Source organism: Equus caballus, chromosome 15 (assembly GCF_041296265.1).
Source record: "Equus caballus isolate H_3958 breed thoroughbred chromosome 15, TB-T2T, whole genome shotgun sequence".
Taxonomy (NCBI): Eukaryota; Metazoa; Chordata; class Mammalia; order Perissodactyla; family Equidae; genus Equus; species Equus caballus.
In genome coordinates, this window is record NC_091698.1 from 34,380,857 (window position 1) to 34,399,438 (window position 18,582).

General features: G+C 42.4%; 1 protein-coding gene across 1 annotated transcript in view; it reads right to left on the reverse strand.

Annotated features, from left to right (window-relative positions):
- USP39 (ubiquitin specific peptidase 39) overlaps positions 1 to 18,582 on the reverse strand; it is a 30,745-nt gene extending 12,163 nt beyond the window's left edge. Inside the window, exons 1-10 of the mRNA XM_001916246.6 lie at positions 18,143 to 18,582; positions 15,492 to 15,561; positions 13,906 to 14,000; positions 12,611 to 12,747; positions 11,235 to 11,387; positions 7,650 to 7,875; positions 6,094 to 6,171; positions 4,865 to 4,932; positions 3,975 to 4,163; positions 199 to 341 (exon numbers count right to left, since the gene is read on the reverse strand). Of these exons, the coding sequence (XP_001916281.1) occupies positions 199 to 341; positions 3,975 to 4,163; positions 4,865 to 4,932; positions 6,094 to 6,171; positions 7,650 to 7,875; positions 11,235 to 11,387; positions 12,611 to 12,747; positions 13,906 to 14,000; positions 15,492 to 15,561; positions 18,143 to 18,410 (1,427 nt within the window). The 5' untranslated portion in view covers positions 18,411 to 18,582. The remainder of the gene's footprint in view (positions 1 to 198; positions 342 to 3,974; positions 4,164 to 4,864; positions 4,933 to 6,093; positions 6,172 to 7,649; positions 7,876 to 11,234; positions 11,388 to 12,610; positions 12,748 to 13,905; positions 14,001 to 15,491; positions 15,562 to 18,142) is intronic.

Here is an 18,582-nt window from a genome sequence, read left to right on the forward strand (position 1 = left end):
CTCCAGGGAAACATCTATTTTTCAAGTCCCTGAAATATTCGTATCCTTCCAATAAAACCCTTTAACTTCCATAGTGTAGGCAGGCTCTGTTCCTTGCAATCTCCAGCTAAGACAGTCCAAAATTAGTAATGGTACAAAAATATGAAAAGAAATTCAGGCTCATTCCCCAAAGAGAAAGTAAAGCAGGGTAATACTCACGTAATAGGGAAGTTGACAATAGTTGGATTCTTCTCCACAAAGAAATTGTTCTTAGTAAATCTCTTAATACAAAAGATTAGATATGGAGGCAGCTTGGTGAGCTGGAAGCGCTTCAGAAAGTTCTCCTTGTAAGTCTTATATTCCTAGAGAGAGAAAAGACAATTATCAAAACGAGTGCTGGAGTACCGGAGCAGGTGCGTGAGTTCCGGTTTGGTTTGGGGTTTTTAGTATACTCTTGCCTTATACTTAGAATTCAGAAGACACTTGATACCAGAAACCACAAACAAGGCTTAGGAATAGCAATTTGGCTAAGGCTGACTAAAATACCTCAACCGTGGGCTGTCTCTCAGCCAGCACATGATCATACTGTTGAACTCTAACCACAGTAATGTGGGTATCCGTTTCTACAAGAGAAACAAAAATACCAAGTGAAAAAGAAGGTTTGCTAAAAGCTGAAGAATTAAAACCATGAAAGTCTCACTCAATTCAAAATAAGGAAGAACTTCCTGATAATTAGATGCATGCACCCATGGAACAGGTACTTTTGAAGCAGTGAGGAGCTCATCAGCATTGAGGGTGTCAACCAACATCCTTCTTCTGAAAGGTCCCAAGACTCGTGGGTCAAATGCAACCTGTCAGGCAACGTTTACTGAGGACTCACTCAGCTGTTCCAGGAGATGGAGTGCTGGAGGACCCAGAACATCTTCCCCAGCCCAAGAGGCTTAAAAGCTAGTGAATACAAATTTACTTTTCCTGAAGACACACACACACAATTTAATATAGTAAAAACTAAGATGCAGGAGGGAAAGATTAGGCATAACCAAAGAGGAAGGACTGATGAGAACAGCCCTGTCTGGAGTGGGTGAGTTTTGGAGGTAAGAAGAGGCCGATTCAGGGATACCCAAGTTTCCCACTAAAATATTTTAATATAAAACTAGGATACTCAAAAAATTTAGGATACACATAATCCAAAACCACCTGGATGATGACCTTACAAAATATCAAGTAAGAGTTTCACTTCCACTCGTTACAGCCTGAGGAGCTCCAAAGAGCTGCCTACCAACAAAACTGGTAAAAATCATTTTACAAAACCACCACCACCACCACCACCATTTAAATTCTCTGGAAATGGTCCCAAGGGCATAGAGCAAATGAAAAAACATTACTAAAGAAAACGGTTTTTAAAATTTTTTTCTAAAATGTTACAAAAAGAAACTCTACTAATTCGGTAAGAAAAGTGAGAGTCGGTGGTATTTGAAACAAGACCTCTCCCTCTCTCCTTCCCAGCTCAGTAAGACAGAAACTCCTCTCTAGACTGGTACAGCCAAAAACTCCATTTCTGATCGTCTAATGGTATAACCAACACGGGAAAACATCCTTTTGTTGGTATCAAGTAACTCGTCTCAGTGTGGCTGAAATAAAATACTGTATTAAAAGCAAAAAACTTTTTAAAAGATCAAGTAAATGCCAAGAGATTTCACTGCCCACAATTGTATCAATGAACAAGTTGACATCAAGAAGCACTATTTTTAATTATCTCAGACTAGTGAAGGATAGACAGATTTAACACCTAAATGATGTCACAGCCTAACTTACAAGGTTTCTCAGGACTTTATGAGAAAACATGAGGGGAAAGAATTTCACCATGGACATCAGGACCACATTCACAAAGCAAGGAGCAATTTGGTTTTAGCTAAACACCACACTATAATAGCACTGTTAATTTTATTGCTTTCAAAGTTTTGTTGGTATACAACTTATAAGTTTGCTATAATTTTACACTCAAAAGTTGTAAATATAGGAGCTTATACACTAACATTTACGTTTCTACTAATTTAAGTAATATTATATTAAGAATAAATTTAAATCAATACTGAGGGTCCATGGGCATCTTAATATTTCTTAAGTTTGAACAAACAGTGACAATAGGGACCAAGTGGCAGAGCTGAAAAAGTCAGGTGAAAAATCTGAGTTTAGATTCTTAGCTCTGTCACTTGGGGCCGGCCCCATCGCTAAGTGGTTAAGTTCACGTGCTCCGCTTCGGCGGCCCAGGGTTTCACAGGTTGGGATCCTGGGCAGGGACACGGCACTGCTCATCAAGCCATGCTGAGGTGACATCCCACACGCCACAACTAGAAGGACCCACAACTAAAAATATACAACTATGTACCGGGGGGCTTTGGGCAGAAAAAAGGAAAAATAAAATCTTAAAAAGCAAATGCTAAAAAAAACAAAAAAAAAAAACTGAACTACATGAGCCTAAAGTCTCTCTTTCACCTCCCAAAAGTGAAACGAGTCAAATGAACAGGTTAGACATTTCAGGGATCACTGCTCCCTGTCTCGGTGCGTGTGTGACATGGGCAGCTGAACTGTACATGGTCACCCAGGGCTTGTTCTGCTTACTATGCCTGCTCCCAGTTCCTGACAAGTGACTTGGACGTCGGATGGAAACAGTAATGGGGGTCAGGGAGATGTGTTTTAGAGACTTCTTGGGGTGGCTGCCTTGCTCACAACTCCCACTCCTTGACCAGAAAGGACACCTGATCCAAGCGGGCCTTTCAGCCCCTTCCTGGGAACCTGGAGCAGAGCGGCAGAGCCTGCACACTGGAACAGCTGAGATCAGGTTAATGGGACAAGTCAACAGACCACTACTTCTGAGAACCCCATCACTCTGCTCCTTTCCTTCCCAGGTCCTGCTCGCTTCAAGTTTGCCTAGGATCCTAAGAGATACCTTCCAATAAAGTTCCTCTTCTAATTTAACTAGTTTTTTGTTAGTATTTAATATCTGAAAAGAAAAGAACTTTAGCTAATAAAAAGCAGAAAGTGTTTGGAATGAGGCATCAAGTTAAAAAAAAATTCTCCTAGTAAGGAACCAAAAGGATTAAATCTGTTTAGGATGAAGAAAGGAATTAAACCAAGAAACAGTTAACTCAGCAGATAAAAAGAAACTTTTAACTTGATAAAGAGTAATATTACAGTAAGAATAAGTTATTTCATTTTATTTATTTATATAGCCATACACTGCATAACAATGTTTCCGTTAACAATGGACCCTGTATACTATGGTGATCCCACAAGATTAGTACCATATAGCCCAGGTGTGTAGTAGGCAATACCATGTAGGTTTGTGTAAGCACACTCTGATGTTCACACAATGACGAAATGACCTAATGAGGCCATTTCTCAGAATGTAGCCCCATCATTAAGCAACACATGACTGTATTTTAAGTTCTTTTTTTTTCATTTTAACACTGATGTCATATTTTTTAAAAGATGGGAGTTGTTCTTCTGTGAGTTTCTACTGTCTTAAATATCCAGTCCTTTCTCCATACTATCCAAGGGTGGAAGGTTCAAAGGGGTACATGAGAAGTACAAGAGAGGGCACTGTAACTCAAGTTAAGAGTTGGGGGTGATCAGCTGTAAATGGCATGGAGTCTGGGAGGCTCAATAAAGACAATACACTTGGGGCTGGCCCGGTGGCATTAGAGGTTAAGTTTGCATGCTCTACTTCAGTAGCCCAGGGTTCATGGATTTGGATCCTGGGTGCAGATGGACACAGCGCTTCATCAAGCCATGCTGTGGCAGTGTCCCACAAAAAATAGAGGAAGATTAGCAGAGACGTTAGCTCAGGGCCAATCTTCCTCACACATACACAAAAAAATACATTTTATAACACATGCATTACATATACGTGGCGATATCTAAGTATAAAAAGAAAATGAAAAAGTTAAGAGAGAGAAAGGGGTATCAGCTGGGTAGGGATGCAGAGGGTCTACCTTCTCCGTGATGCCGTTAAACTTGGCCAGGATGTTGAAGAGTGGCACCTGGGGGATAATAAGCTGCTCCTTCTCATCCTTATAGAGGGGGGCAGTAGGAAGGTCCAGCGTCAGGTACATAAAGGTGGACTCCACCATCGTCTCCTGGTACTCGTCATTATGGAGCAGCTGCTCTTTTTCTTCTGCTGGCTAGAAATGAGTGAGAAAAAAAGGAGAGAAGGAGCAGCATGAAGACCACCACAGGTTGAAAGAAACAACGCTTTTGTTACATTTACATTTACTTCATTTTATACTGAAGTCAAGGGAGTGCCCAAGAGACCGGGCAGTTGCAAGGGCAGTAGCACCACCTGGTTAGATTAATGTAAGAACCAAAGATCTTCCATCTTCAGAGAGATTTTATTTAAATATCAGACTATTTACAAAGCTTTTAGATTATCTAGAAAGCTTACCTGAGCTTTCTAAAAGAAACACACCAGCACCACCCGGTGGCCAGACCTTTACCCTCACGTGCTGCATTGCATGTTTCAGTCAACGAGGGACTGCACATACGACGGTAGTCATGTAAGATTAGTACCATACAGCCTCGGTGTGTATTGCGCTATACCACCTAGGTTTGTCTAAGTGCACTCCAGGATGTTCGCACAATGACAAAATAGCCTAACAACGCATTTCTCAAAACATATCCCCATCTTTAAGTGACGTATGACTGTATGCAAGCAGTAACTCCCAAACTGGTGCGACAGGAACCTGAGGGAACTGCCACTTGGCAGGTGTTTTGCAGAACCTCTTCCTGGGGAAAAAGGCCTTACCAGTTCTCTAGGCATCTCTGTCAACCCTAAATCCCCTCAGGCAATATAAATCAGTCCAAGATTCAGGTTCAAGCCACTCACCAGGTCAGGATGAGGAAGCTTTTTAGTGAAGATCCTCATGGACCCCTGGAAAACGTCAGTCACGATAGCTGTACAAACACAAATCAAAGTGTAAATTCTGTCAGGCTGGAAAGCATTTCCAAAATATAGTCCTAACTTCTAAATTTCTGAAATAAACTAGCATCTTCCAGCATTAGACCCAAAGTTCTCACTAAACATAGAAGTACCTTCGTAACATATACCACCATGGCACCTTTATAATTATTTGCGTAAATTCTTTTATGTCTGTCTTCTACACAAGATGCTCTCTGACCTCCGGCACAGGGCCTACCCCATGAGAGAAAAATTAAGTGCGCTTGAAATGAATGATTTATAGCCTGGAGATTTATGAATCACAAAAAATTCATAAGCAAAACAAGATACATCCAAAGAACTTCCCAGAACCATATGCTGCCTGCAGAGGGAAACAATGTCCACCCTGCACCGGACGTAAAAGGAAAATGACAGACTAACGGATGGAGCAGAACAGAACCAGAGCAATGAGACAGAAAAGCACAACAGCGTTCTAGAATGCTAACAGGACACAAAAGTAGAGCACTCAGAGGGTGTACACAGGCTGAAGACAGCTGGTGTAGGCAGCAGGGCCATCTAGTAGGAAGAGGAGCAGGCCACAAGCCCACATCAAGAGACACTAACACCATCAGAACACAGAAAGAAGGAAAAAACTGTGTTAGGTCTCCAAAATTATTCACCCATCTCAGCAGTCTCTAAGATAATAGTTATTTTTGGCATTCGTGAAAAATGCATGATTACTGCTAAGCCAACATGGATGCTAAGGGACATAGGGACTCAAAGTCTGAGAATCTGTATGGAGGCCAGCCTCATTCCTCCACATGTAGGCTCTGAGCAAGGAGCGAGCTTTTACTCTACTTCACCAGTCAATTTACAAGCCAGGCAAACCACCCCAGCTCCTCCTCACATTAACTCTTGCACAGCCAGGAGACTAGCAGTCTACAGCATGCTGCCCAGCCCCTCAGTGTGAAACCAGGTCAGGATTTCTAGAGCACAATAATATCCATTTCCACTTATTAAAAATGCCATCAGATATAACCATATTATAACAAAAAGGGAGAGGGGCCTATTCGGGAACAAAATTTACCCACGTATACAGATATTACCCTAACATAAAAACAGTTAGGAGGAAAAGGACGGGAAGTTGCAGTGTTTTTAAAAGGAAACACACGACTTACTCTTCTTTTTCTTCTTTGTGCCCCCCAGAGCTGAGTGCAGAGCATTCAGAAACCAAGACAGAAAGTCGACTCCATCCCCTGGAAAAGGAAGGGCGGGACATGTCAAAGCTGGGAGGCAGTACGATAACCCCAACCAAGCGCTGGTTGGCATGACTCCACATTCCTGGTTTTCCTCCTTCCTTTCAGGCCATGCCATCCCATCCCCTGGGCAGCCTCTTCTATCTGGCCATTAAATGACGGCATTCCTCAAGGACAAGCTCTTAGTCTTCCAATCTTTACTCTCTCCCTAGTCTCTCTGATCCAACCTGGACCTTCGATTATCATCTCTACTCCAAGCCTGTATCTCTCTGCCCATCAAAAGCCATTATTATACTTCCCCTCTAAGTCATTCCTCAGCCAAAAAAATGTTTTAAAACATAAATCTGACGTCACATCTTCGTGACATTTAAAAGCCTTCAGAAAGGCGCCAGCCAAGTGGCACAGCGGTTAAGTTTGCACGTTCTGCTTCAGTGGCCCGGGGTTCCCTGGTTCTGATCCTGGGTGTGGACCTATGCACCACTTGTCAAGCTATGCTGTGGCAGGCCTCCCACATAAAATAGAGGAAGATGGGCACAGATGTTAGCTGAGGGCCAGTCCTCCTCAGCAAAAAAGAGATGTTAGTTCAGGGCTCATCTTCCTCAAAAAAAAAAAATTTCTTTTTAAATTAAAGCCTTCAGTGAGTCCCCATTGTTGTCACGATATAACCCAAGCTCCATATAACAGCATAGACAAACCCAACAATCTGGTCCCTCCCTCTCAATCTCCCCCTCCACTCTCCATTTAGAATGCCCAGCCCCAACCTGTCTCCTCCTCTACCTAAGACTCAGGTGCTTCTCCCTCCACTCTGACCCTCAGCCTACCTACATGTTTGACTGGGGGTTCTTGCTCCATGCTCCCTCCTATTACATACCTTGCTTCCTCTATCACAGCACTTAACACCCCATAATCACCTCTTTGCATGACTGTCTTCCCCACTAGAATGGCAGCTCCTAGAATCGTGTTTCTGATCCCTGCAGCTCCAAAACCCAGCACCATGAATGAATGTTGAATAAACTGACATGAATGCTAAAGGATACTATACGAAAGCCAGGTGCTAAGAGCTACAGACTATCCACTTTACTCATATGGCAATAATTAATTGGGTTTGGAGGGATGAAAACAGTCAAAACCGTTCATCAGAATATTCTAGCCTATGACCTGACAAAATGAGAAGCAAAGGTGGCAGGTGCTTAATAAGGGTTAGTTGGGTTAGTACCTTTCCCAGCCCCCTGGTTTCCCCTGAAGCTATGTAGTTTAGTAGTTTAGTTTACCAAATAAGACACACTTCTTATTCAGGTGAAATCTCTTGGGACTCTGAGCAGGGCAGGCTGGGGAAAGCAGAGCGGGGAGCCCAACCAGGCTATGCAGTGGACACTCACTCTGCCACTACAGGGGCCACTGCAAAGTGGAAGTAAATTTGTTCATCAAACTAGTTTTGTTGCCCTCAAGTCAGAGAACACGAACGACTTGTTCCTCACCCTGCTTGGTGATCTGAAAAGTCTTCTTGCTGCAAAGGACAACAGCCTGAAGCATCTCATGGGGAGAGACATGTGCCTTAAAATTTCGAGGGTTCCAGAGCTTTCTCATCAGCTCTCCAAAACGCTGGACCAACAAGAACATGATATCCCCCGGAGGACGCTTGATGTTCTTATAGTTGTCTTCTTCCAGGAAGTAGTTCCGGAGAGGAGGAACGTTAGACAGAGCCTGGAAGTCAAACATTCTGATTAATCCAAAGCTCCTTTGCAGGACCCCGGGAGCCAAGCTCTTTCAACTAAAGATCTTTTAATAGAACTGTGCCTGTGATGCCTTAAAGAACCAGAAGTAAATGGACTCCCAAAGAAGCCTACCCTGAGTTCATGAGAGAAACATCCTGTTATTGGATGTTTCATACAAAGCCCAGTGCTGCAGACACTTTGTTGACATGGATATGACAAAGGAGTTTCTAAAAAAAGTATTCAAATCCCTATCTGCTGACCAACTTATTTAATAATTTCCTTTGTTTACTCTAATCAGGCCTGTCACTACATTTAGATTCACGAGGAATTGAAGGCTAGAAACCCAAATACTCTTTTGTCATCCTCCATTTGGCTGGGGCAGAGGTAACTATTGGGAGACCCAGTTCCCCCATCTCTCAACTGCACATTAAAATAATATGAAAATCATCATAATAAAATTTAGTGTTTTCCCCAAACGTAGTATTAAGAATGTGGTAACAAACCATACAACTGTATATAAAAATGAACGTACTCTATTGTGTGTTGGAAAATGGTCAAAAGGTTTAAGAGAACAAAAATAAATTTTACCTCATTAAGCAAAAAGACAAAAACCAGCCGTGTTCGTTGCGGAATACATGCTCGTGACTCTGGGAGGAAGACCACACAACAGACCCCAAATAAATGCACAGTCTCCCCACAGGTCTTTCCCTTTGGGTTCATGAATCCCCACCTGTGCTGTGCTTACTATGAACAGAACTTTCTTTGGCAAGGTAAGCCACTTAGGAGGAGGACACAAGGTTTCTGCCAAATATAATATAAACCAAGGTGTCTCTGGGGAAGACAACTCAGGATGCAGAGAGCACCAAAACCATTAGAGGTGATTAGGAAAATCCCTACAAAAACAGCTTAAACAAACAAGAACTTCCTGCTTAAAGAATAATTACTTTAAAAAAAAAAGAGAGAGTTACTCTCAAATGGAAAAGAATATAGATAAAGTTTATCCTAATTCTCAGTTATCCATGCTGTGGAGAGAGGCTGCTCTCTGGCTTCACAATACAAATAATAGTAAGCATCCTCGGAGAGAAATTTTCCAGCCTCCAGAGGGAGTACTTGGTCCATTCAACCCTATTTTAGTGGAATCCTCATTGCAGAGGTTTTGTTCATCCACTTTTTTTTTTTTTTCTGCTTTATCTCCCCAACCCCCCCGTACACAGTTGTGTATCTTAGTTGCATGTCCTTCTAATTGTGGGATGTGGGATGCCGCCTCAACGTGGCCTGACGAGCGGTGCCATGTCCGCACCCAGGATCTGAACCCTGGGCCACCACAGCAGAGCGCGCGAACTTAACCACTCAGCCATGGAACTGGGCCCGATCCACTTATTTTTACAAATAAAGAGAACTTGTTAGGGAAACTAAAACCCATCACAAAGCCAAGACTAACTGCCCTAACCAAGTTCAAACCCTGCCTTCCCACCTGTAACAGTCCTCACAAAGCCGTGAGAGGCAGTAAGAGGAACAGTCTGCAATGTCTCTCTCCACCTAAGAATCTGACTTTCCCAAGGATGAGGCATGACACCAAAACTGAGAGATATACTTTTACAATTTTTTACCCAGTTCTTTTTATTTTTATTTTTGCTGAGGAAGATTAGCCTTCAGCTAACATCTGTGCCAATCCTTCTCTATCTTTTTGTATGTGGGACACCACCACAGCATGGCTGGTGAGTGGAGTAGGTCCATGCCCAGGATCCAAACCTGCGAACCTGGGCCACCCAAGTGGAGCATGTGAAACTTTAACCACTACACCACGGGGCTGGGCCCAATTCTTTATGCACAAATACCATAAACAAAGTTTAAAGGTCAAATAAGAACTAGGAGGAAATATCTGCAACATATAACACAAAAAATGGCTAATAAATTATTTCTTAAAGTTCAGTAAAATGAACCAATAGAAAAATGAGCACATAAGGCCCAACAACTCATGAAAAAATAGAAGTAATTAACTTTAGAAGTGAATAAAAAGGTAAGTTAAAGTGGAGATACCTGTCAAAATGGAAAAAATCTTTTTCAATGGTAACAGTGACAATGCAAGATGAAGAACACTCTTGTATTGCTGGTGGATTTGCAAGTTGCTACAAACTCCCTACGGCCTAGAATCTAGGCCTTAGATACATTAATACAAGTAGAGGTAAAGGCTCAATAAATTATAATTCATTAACAAAATGGATTGACACATAATCATTAAGGATGCTGCACAAGAATACTTATTGATTTCATAATACGCTTTTAAGTTAAAAAATATATAAAGATACACGTATATACTGTTGCTTTACACATTAAAAAAACATGTCATTATGTATATTTTAAAAGTCCAGGAAACAAATATAAGAAAATGTAACAGTGTCACAAAAAGTGCAAGACTATACATGGAAGGACAGTCACTGTAACAGTGGTAATAGGAAAACAAACTGAGACAAGCTAAATTTTACCTACCAATTGGGGAATGGCAAAATAAATCATGATATTGCCACATAAGAGAATATTATGTACGTGTGTATATGTGTTCTGGAGATCTATATACTGTGAACTACGCCAGGACAGGGCACTAGGAAAGGAAAGGAAGGAAGCTTTAACTTCATACATCTTTCTTTCCCCCCACTAAGTCTGTGCTTATAATTTTTATGTTTATAATTTTTTAAAATCAATGTTTTTGAGGTATAATTGACATATAACTTATTTTCAGGTGTACACAGTGATGCACTATTTGTATACATTAAAATCAATTTTTTTCTGGTGAAATGGGCTTGTTAATTTTCTTACTTATGCTTACCAGCATTTTCTAAATTTTCTACAATATGCACATATTACTCATGTAATTTTTTAAAAAACAAAACAACTGAAAACAGGACAACTTTGGCTTTCTGCCTTTCTCACTTTGGGGCTTAAGCACAGGGAGGGGCAGGAATGAGACATTAGACAGCCAGCAAAATGAACATCTGCACGGTAAAAAAAAAAAAATGCACCAAAAAAACCCACAACAATCTAGCATTTCTAAATGTTTCGTATTTGGTATTGCCAGGCCACAGGCAGATTCTATTCCTCATTCCCTGGAAGCTCCAGAGGCCAAGAGCTAGAGGCCAGAAGAGGCCTCATCATTTGGCAGTAGCCCCTTGAGCAGACATAAGAATATTATGCTTGGTACAGAACAAAAACTCAAGTAGAATCCTCGGCAAGACTTGGTGTCTGGGGACCACATGACCACACTCTACCAGAAGGCAGTAATTTCTTAGCCCACCTTCACAGTATTCCCAGGTTACCCCCTCTCCCTCACTGTTCCCGTCTTGATCCTACCTGAAGGACAGCATTGGCATAGTCGTTGGCCTTTATGTTGTTCAGTCCCACAATACCTGGCAGGTAAGTGGTGCCATCATACGCCCGAGACAGTTTGGCCTGTTTGTCCAAGTTTGCAATCTGCTGCTTTGTGAAGGTGGGCTTCAACACATACTGCAGAGCAAAAGAAAATTCTAAGCTGTCTTAGGGCTGTAAACAGTTCACAACATATATCTGGAACAGCAATTTCTGCTAAAAACAAAAAACACTTTGGTCACGAACGTCTCACCATATACCCAAAAGGGCTGCCAACGACAGATATTAAAACCAAGGTAATGAGGGGTAAGTCCTCTCCACATTACTAATGTACAAGAGGATCTCCTTGTTTAACCCAAAACCACTGAATCCCAGGTCCTTCCTCAGAACTCAGGTCCAGCCAACTCCATGACAAACGACTGTTAGGAACTGCAGGAGACTCAAGTCTCTGCAGACAGCAGGAGTCTGAATCTCGGGGGGGACCTCACACTGACCCAGCACGTGGACCCGGCACAGGAGCAGGCGCACCTCCTCACCTGTGTGCAGGACTGAGATTAACGACTCCCTGTGGTTGGAGGGGCAGGATCAGGACCTGCCCAGCCCTAGAGCTATGAGGGCGATCATGTCACGAGTGGACAGAAGTCACCACTAAGTCTTTGAAACCTTGAATTTACTTCAGTTTCCCCCTCTGTAAATACTGTCCATAACTACTTCAAACTCAATTATTAATAGATCTAGAAAACTTATAAGACTAACATACGGAGCATTTTAAAAACTGAGTATCAAGCTTTCCTTAAAAATAAACAGAGCATTCAGCACTATGAATACACAGCCACATGGTGAAAAGGAAAATAACAACAACAGTTCCAACATTAATGGAAGCCTAAGAGGACTTCCCACGTTTTCTACTTAAGTACAGTGATTCTTGGCACAGGTCACAAACCAGAGCCCACAGATGGGACATGCTGAGCACTCTGGCCCCATCAAGTCAAAAGCAGCCAGGAACTGGTACGCAACTTGGTATCCACTGTCCTATGTCAGGCCCAATTCACATCCCTACTCCACAGTGCGGAAGGATAATTATTTAGCAAAAACGCTTTCACCTCAATGAGAAACTAGCCATTTTGCTTCGGTCCTAACTCTCAACATTAAAAGCAGGAATGATGGATAGATTGCAGACCACAGGCTGCAATTATGAATCTTGACCTTCTTACTCGGCTTCCCTGGTTCCTCCCAAAGAGAAAGAAGCCTCTGCAAGCCCAAGGGACTGAGATTCTTCCCTGTGGGTGGGGCAGATCCCCAGAAGCCCTGGAGAGGCTCCCAAGAGAACTGGTTCCAAACCAGCCATCTTGGACACACACCGTGATATCCTCCAGCGAGGAATCGATGATCTCATAGTTGTCTGGAAGGCAGTAAAACTTGAGGGTGTGGAGGTTGAGGAAGACATGGTGGCTAAACTGGACGCTGTGAATGTAAGCATGAGACTTCAAACCCCGGCCTGTAGGGAAGGATGAAAGGCTGTAAGAGAAGCGCAGATCCCAGAAAGGCACAGATCAGCTTTGATTCTTTCACTATTTTGAACTGGAACATGTTAATATTAGCAAAAAGAAAAGTACTATGCCATCCGTGAAGTGAATCTCCCACATGAACTTCTCTCATCACAAAAGTTAGCAAGAAAGAATAGAACATTAGTTACTTTATTGCCTAGATGGCATAAAACATTGGTTGGGGAAACTAATTCATATACACGAATATGAAATATCTATGTGTGTATATATATGAGCAAGTTTCATATATTAGCACAAATGAGGACTATCTGCATTTATTATATATAACACATGTATACACATACATTGATATGCACATATACACACAAACACATCCTTTAACAGTCTATCTTCACTCAGTCCTAAATTTCCAACTGCCCACATTGAGGACAATCCTACACCTACATACCTTTGTTCATGTTGCCACTCCTTTCTAGAATACCTCTCCCTTAACCCATTCAAACTCTAGATGTCCTGCCAGTTCAAGTCCCATCTCCACCTCCTCTATGAACTCAAACACTCCAGCTAACATTGATCTTTGCATATTTCAACTCCTATTACCCCTATTTATACTTAGTGCAACACAATCCAGCAATAATCTTTATGGTCTTATAGAGATTGCTGACTGTTCCATGTGTTAATCTTGACTATTCATCAGCTCCTTATAAGAGCAAGGAAAGTAGTTTATATTTCTTTTGAATCCTCCACTATACTATGAACATAGCATTTGCTTGGTCTGAATGAACTGAAATAATAAATTTCCAGAAAAGAACAGAGTGAAAAAGTCCTCAGAGCAAAAGGATTCTCAGAAAAAGACATAAGTAGAGAAAACATTAGAGATTCAAACCCCAGAATCTTTGAAATCTCCTACAGAGTCTTTCACACAACTAGTTCTTTCTCCCTTTCATACGTATTCCGGTTCTGACCAACCAGAGACCCTCCCGCTGGTTTTCTAAGAGTACTCCAATTTCCTGGGAACAAAGATAGGGATTATTAGACAGGTCTCCTGACAGCAGCTTACTTTCTTTAAAAAAAGAAAATCTCTCTTGAGCAGATTTGTGGCTAATACTGAAAATTTAGCAAGTTTATAATGCATAACATTTATTTACCCTGAAAGTACTTGCCACACACCAGACAGGCATACGCATTGATATGCGAGAGGGAGATGGAACACAGTTTCTCAAAGTCAAAGTCCAGCACACTCCTAAGAGAACCAAACAAAAGAAAAAACAATTAACAGGGAGGGATGTCTAGGAAAGCAACCAAGGGAAGCAGTGCTGGTTCCGTGTTCCACAATGTCACAGAGCATCCTTCAGAGAATGGTTCAACAACCATATATAAATCGTGGGGAATATTAACTATTCCTCACTAGACATTTAATATAGCACCTTCACCCACCAAGGCCCAAAGCAGGGTAAAGGTGTCTCCACCAGACACATAATGCCAAAGACTCTCTTTCTTTTTAGTATTTACAACCAGCTGAGAACCTTCCATTGCAGTCTCTTTCTCCAGAGGGAAAGCTACAAGCAGGACTAAAGTAAGAGGTCCCCAAAAGCATTCCAAACTAAAAGACTGGGGGTGCAAGAACATAAAAAGAGTGAATAAATCCTTTTATAAAAGAAAAATTTATTTTTGTCAATAAAAATAAATGGGAAGCCTGAGATTTTAGGGGACTATCTACAAATAGATCTATTTATTCAAGTGCAAAGTAATGGTACATGAGTACTGGGCAGGTTAAGTGAAAAAAAACTTTACCTCCACTGAATCCAGGTGACAAGGGGTTTCCTCTCAAATATTAATGCCAACTAATAGGTGATGGTCCTGGTAAAACTGCACTATCCATTAAAGGGGTCACTAGTCACATGTGGCTATTGGTGTTTGAATTTAAAATAATTAAACTTAAAATTCAGTCCTTCAAGTCACATTTCAAGTACTTACTAGCCACAAGTGGCTTGTGCCTACCACAATGGACAGGCCTTATAAAGAGTAATTTCTTTTTTCTTCATCTTCTTCTTCTTCTCCCCAAAACCCCTCAGGACATATTTGTATATTCTAGTTGTAGGTCCTTCTGGTTCTGCTATGCGGGACACCACCTCAGCATGGCTTGATGAGCAGTGCTAGGTCTGCGCCCAGGATCTGAATCCACAAAGCCCTGGGCCACTGAAGTGGAACATACAAACTTAACCACTCGGCAACAGGCCAGTGCCAAGAGCAATTTCATTATTATGAAAAGTTCTGTTAGACAGGTCTACCCTAGAGCATAAGCTGAAAAGCATCCTAAGATGCCATCTGAGATAAAAGAAAAGAATACCAGGATGAGGTAACTACCTCTCCTTTAGGTCACACTTTTGTCTGTTTTTCTCTGTGGAATTCCAGCCACCTAGAGTAATACCTAGCACATAATGAGTGCTCAATAAATATTTAAATTTGCTATTGTCATTTAAGAATACTATGTATCCCGTTACTCCATCATACAAATTCAAAATGAGCTAAAAGCTTTTTATGCATGTGCTCACCCTAAAAAAACACGCCCTCTGACGCTTTAAATTGAAAGGCAAAGATTAATAAACATGGCAAGAAGGACAATTTTAAAAGGGATAAAATTTGTGAACATATTACTCAATGTACAGTCCAAAGACCTTTGTGCATAGATCCCATTGTTTTTTGCTGCCCTCGGAATCCCAGTTCTACTGACCTGTTAATGGTATCCAGGTACGGGCAGTGGCGGCTCCTCCTATCTTCGGAATCCACACGGCCATTCTTTGCTGAAAGGAAAATCATCACAGACTGTGAAAATGGGAAACTCATACTCAGGGTCAACTACAATTACAAACAAAGAAATCTAGAAACGGGAAAAATTAATCAAGATGAGCTCCTATAAAGGCAGCCTGGCAACACCCAAAAAAGCCCACCAACTGGACAAGCCACAAACTTAAGAATATATTTGAAACATGTATGACCAACAAGGGATTCATTTGCAGATTACATAAACAAATCTGGTGAAGCAATACGAATTCTTAAAGACAAACAACCCAATAGAAAATGAGGAATGCAGTCCACACATATATAAAAAGATGCTCAACCCCATCAATATTCAAGAAAACCCAAATTTCTTTGCATAATGATATACTACTTCACACCTACCAGAGAAGAAAATATAAAATCAGAAAATGCCAAGTGTTGGTGAATATGTGGAGCAATGAGACTGCTCATGTACTGGTGGCACATGAGTATGGGGCGTAAACATGGAAAACAGTACAGCAGGATCAGAGCTGAAAATATGCAGACCCTTCGACCAGCAATCTCTTCCACTTAGACCCCCTAGAGAAAGTTTTGCACATGTGCACCACGAATGCTTTACTAAAAAATATTTATAGCAACAATATTTGAAAGAGCCCAAACTGGAAACCCAAATGTCCCCCACAAATACAATGGAGAAATAGATTGTGGTACATCATTCATAGAACACTATTTAGCCACGAACATCTACCCGGATGAACCTCAAAACTACGGCTAGAAAAAAAAAAAAAAAGGCAAATCAAAAGACTACATACAATATGATTCCATTTATATCAAATACAACATAAAACACAGTACAACTTAAGGATACACAAGAGGTTAAACTATAAATAAAGCAGAAGTGATTAGAAAAGAATTCAGAATAGTGATTTACCTGAGCAAGGAAGGATGATAAATACAACTGGGAAGGGGCCTGCGGGAGCTTCTAAGATACTGGTTCTGTACCACTTCTTAAGATGGACAGTGTTAGGAGACAATTCTCCATGGGTCTCTCATGTTTCTGCACATACTGTGTGTGATCTGAGGCAATGACTGCCTCCAGACTACCTTGTCAAGGATGTTTGTATAGTGAACAGCCTTGGAAGACAGAGAAAGTGTCTTTCTACAGAGCAAAAGAGAGGCAAGCTCACAGTCCATTATAAAAGATTTGGCTTCTCTATGCTCAGAGTTCCTCTCCTATAAGGCCAGCCTTGGTGTGTAGGGGTTCTCTTCATGCTGCACCGTGGGAACTAACTCAGGGAACTGACACCAATGCTGTATTCTGGCTACTGCTGCAATAAACTGTGTCAGACCCAACAGTCTCATGTCTTACATCAGCATCTGTGACACTGTGGCAGACTAACTTGGTAGCCTGCACATAAGGTAAAAACTCAGATCCTTCTCAATTCTTGACAAGCAGTAGATGTACATCCACACTCTTCTTTAAACTGTACTTGTGCATTATTAGATTCAGTCTACCTTAGTACCCGTCATCTATTTCACGATAAAAATAAAAAGGAGAAAAAAGACAAGACAGTAACAGCAACTGGGTTCCTAGTGTGTCCCAGAGAAAACAATCTCCTTATCACAGCTATGCAAAATATCTAAGAAACAATTTCTCTACCAAGGAAAGGGAAACCTAAGGTTGACAGAGTATTTAAGTAAAGGAAATCAGAGAATACCCTGAAATTACTAACAAGACTATTCAAGGAATACTTATCAAGCACTTTCTATGAGCAAGGACCCTGCATATAGCCTAGCGACATGTTTAACTGCTACTTCAATAAGCTACTACCTCACCGTAAAGCAAGTATCTAGCAAGATGTTCAAATCAGGAGTTCCAAGTTCAGAAAAGAAAAAGATGTAATTGGTATAAGCAGGAAGACCTTCAGAAGTGGTGGAAAACTACTTAACGATTGGTAAGATAAGTTGGAAAAGCACACACTACAGACAGGGAACCAAGGCTGGGCAAAGAGGTCTCTAGAAATTACTAGAAGCATAAAGAACCCAGTGGAAGGAGGCAAAAAGTGCAGTCATGGAGGGGAGTGACAGCCTCACTGGCCACTGTCAGGACTCTCAAAGGTCATGGGTTCCAGGACTATTTGCACTAATTTACAGAGGGACAGACAGGTCAAACCCACTTTCCCAAACCACAGCGACTCAGTCTGAGAGTCAGGACTGGAATCCAGATATCCCGGCTGGCTGCCCAGATAATGGACAGTATGGTGCTGGTGCCAGGGTTCAGGCTCTCGACTCTGATCTAATTCCAGAAATTACAGCAGGACTCACTCCCCAAATGTTTCGTAAAAGTTGAAAAAGGTAACACCTGTAACACAATTAGCACAGCGCCTGGCCCGCGCGTTAGGCATTCGATAAAAGGAAGCTGCTATTGTTATTACTGTTGCTAGAAGAATCATTAACTACGGTTACTATTAAGACTACTACTATCCTCACTAAAACGCAGTGGAGTCGGGACGCGGACACTGGAGTGTGGCTCCCCCGGGGAGGGAAGACTGGGAAGAGAAAAAGGAGAACGAGAGGGTGGAGCCCGCGCCCGGCCCCGCGCACCTCGCACCTCCCGCTCAGGCTCCGAGTCCTCGTCGGCCTCGCGCTCCCGCTTCACCCGCACCGCCGGGACGACGGGCGCCGGGGCCTCGCGCGCGCTCGCCGCCTCGACCTCCCGCTTCACGCGCACCGGGCTGCCGCGGGAGCTCGGCGCCTCGGTCTCCCGCTCCCGATCTCGCTCCCGCTTGACGCGACCCGAGCTGCCCCGCGACTCGGACTCGCGCTTCCCGCGGGTGGAACCACGAGATTCCCGCTTGGACCGGCCGGACATGACCACCACCGGCCGAGTAGCCCAGCGCCGGCGCCAGGCACGCTTGAGTGAGCGGTACGCGGCCAATCAGGAGCGGAGCTGTTACCGAGCCCAGGGCTCTCTACGAGTCGCCGATGGGGACAAATCACGTTGCAGGAAACTTCTGGGAAGTACTGCGCCCCTTGTGGCCTTC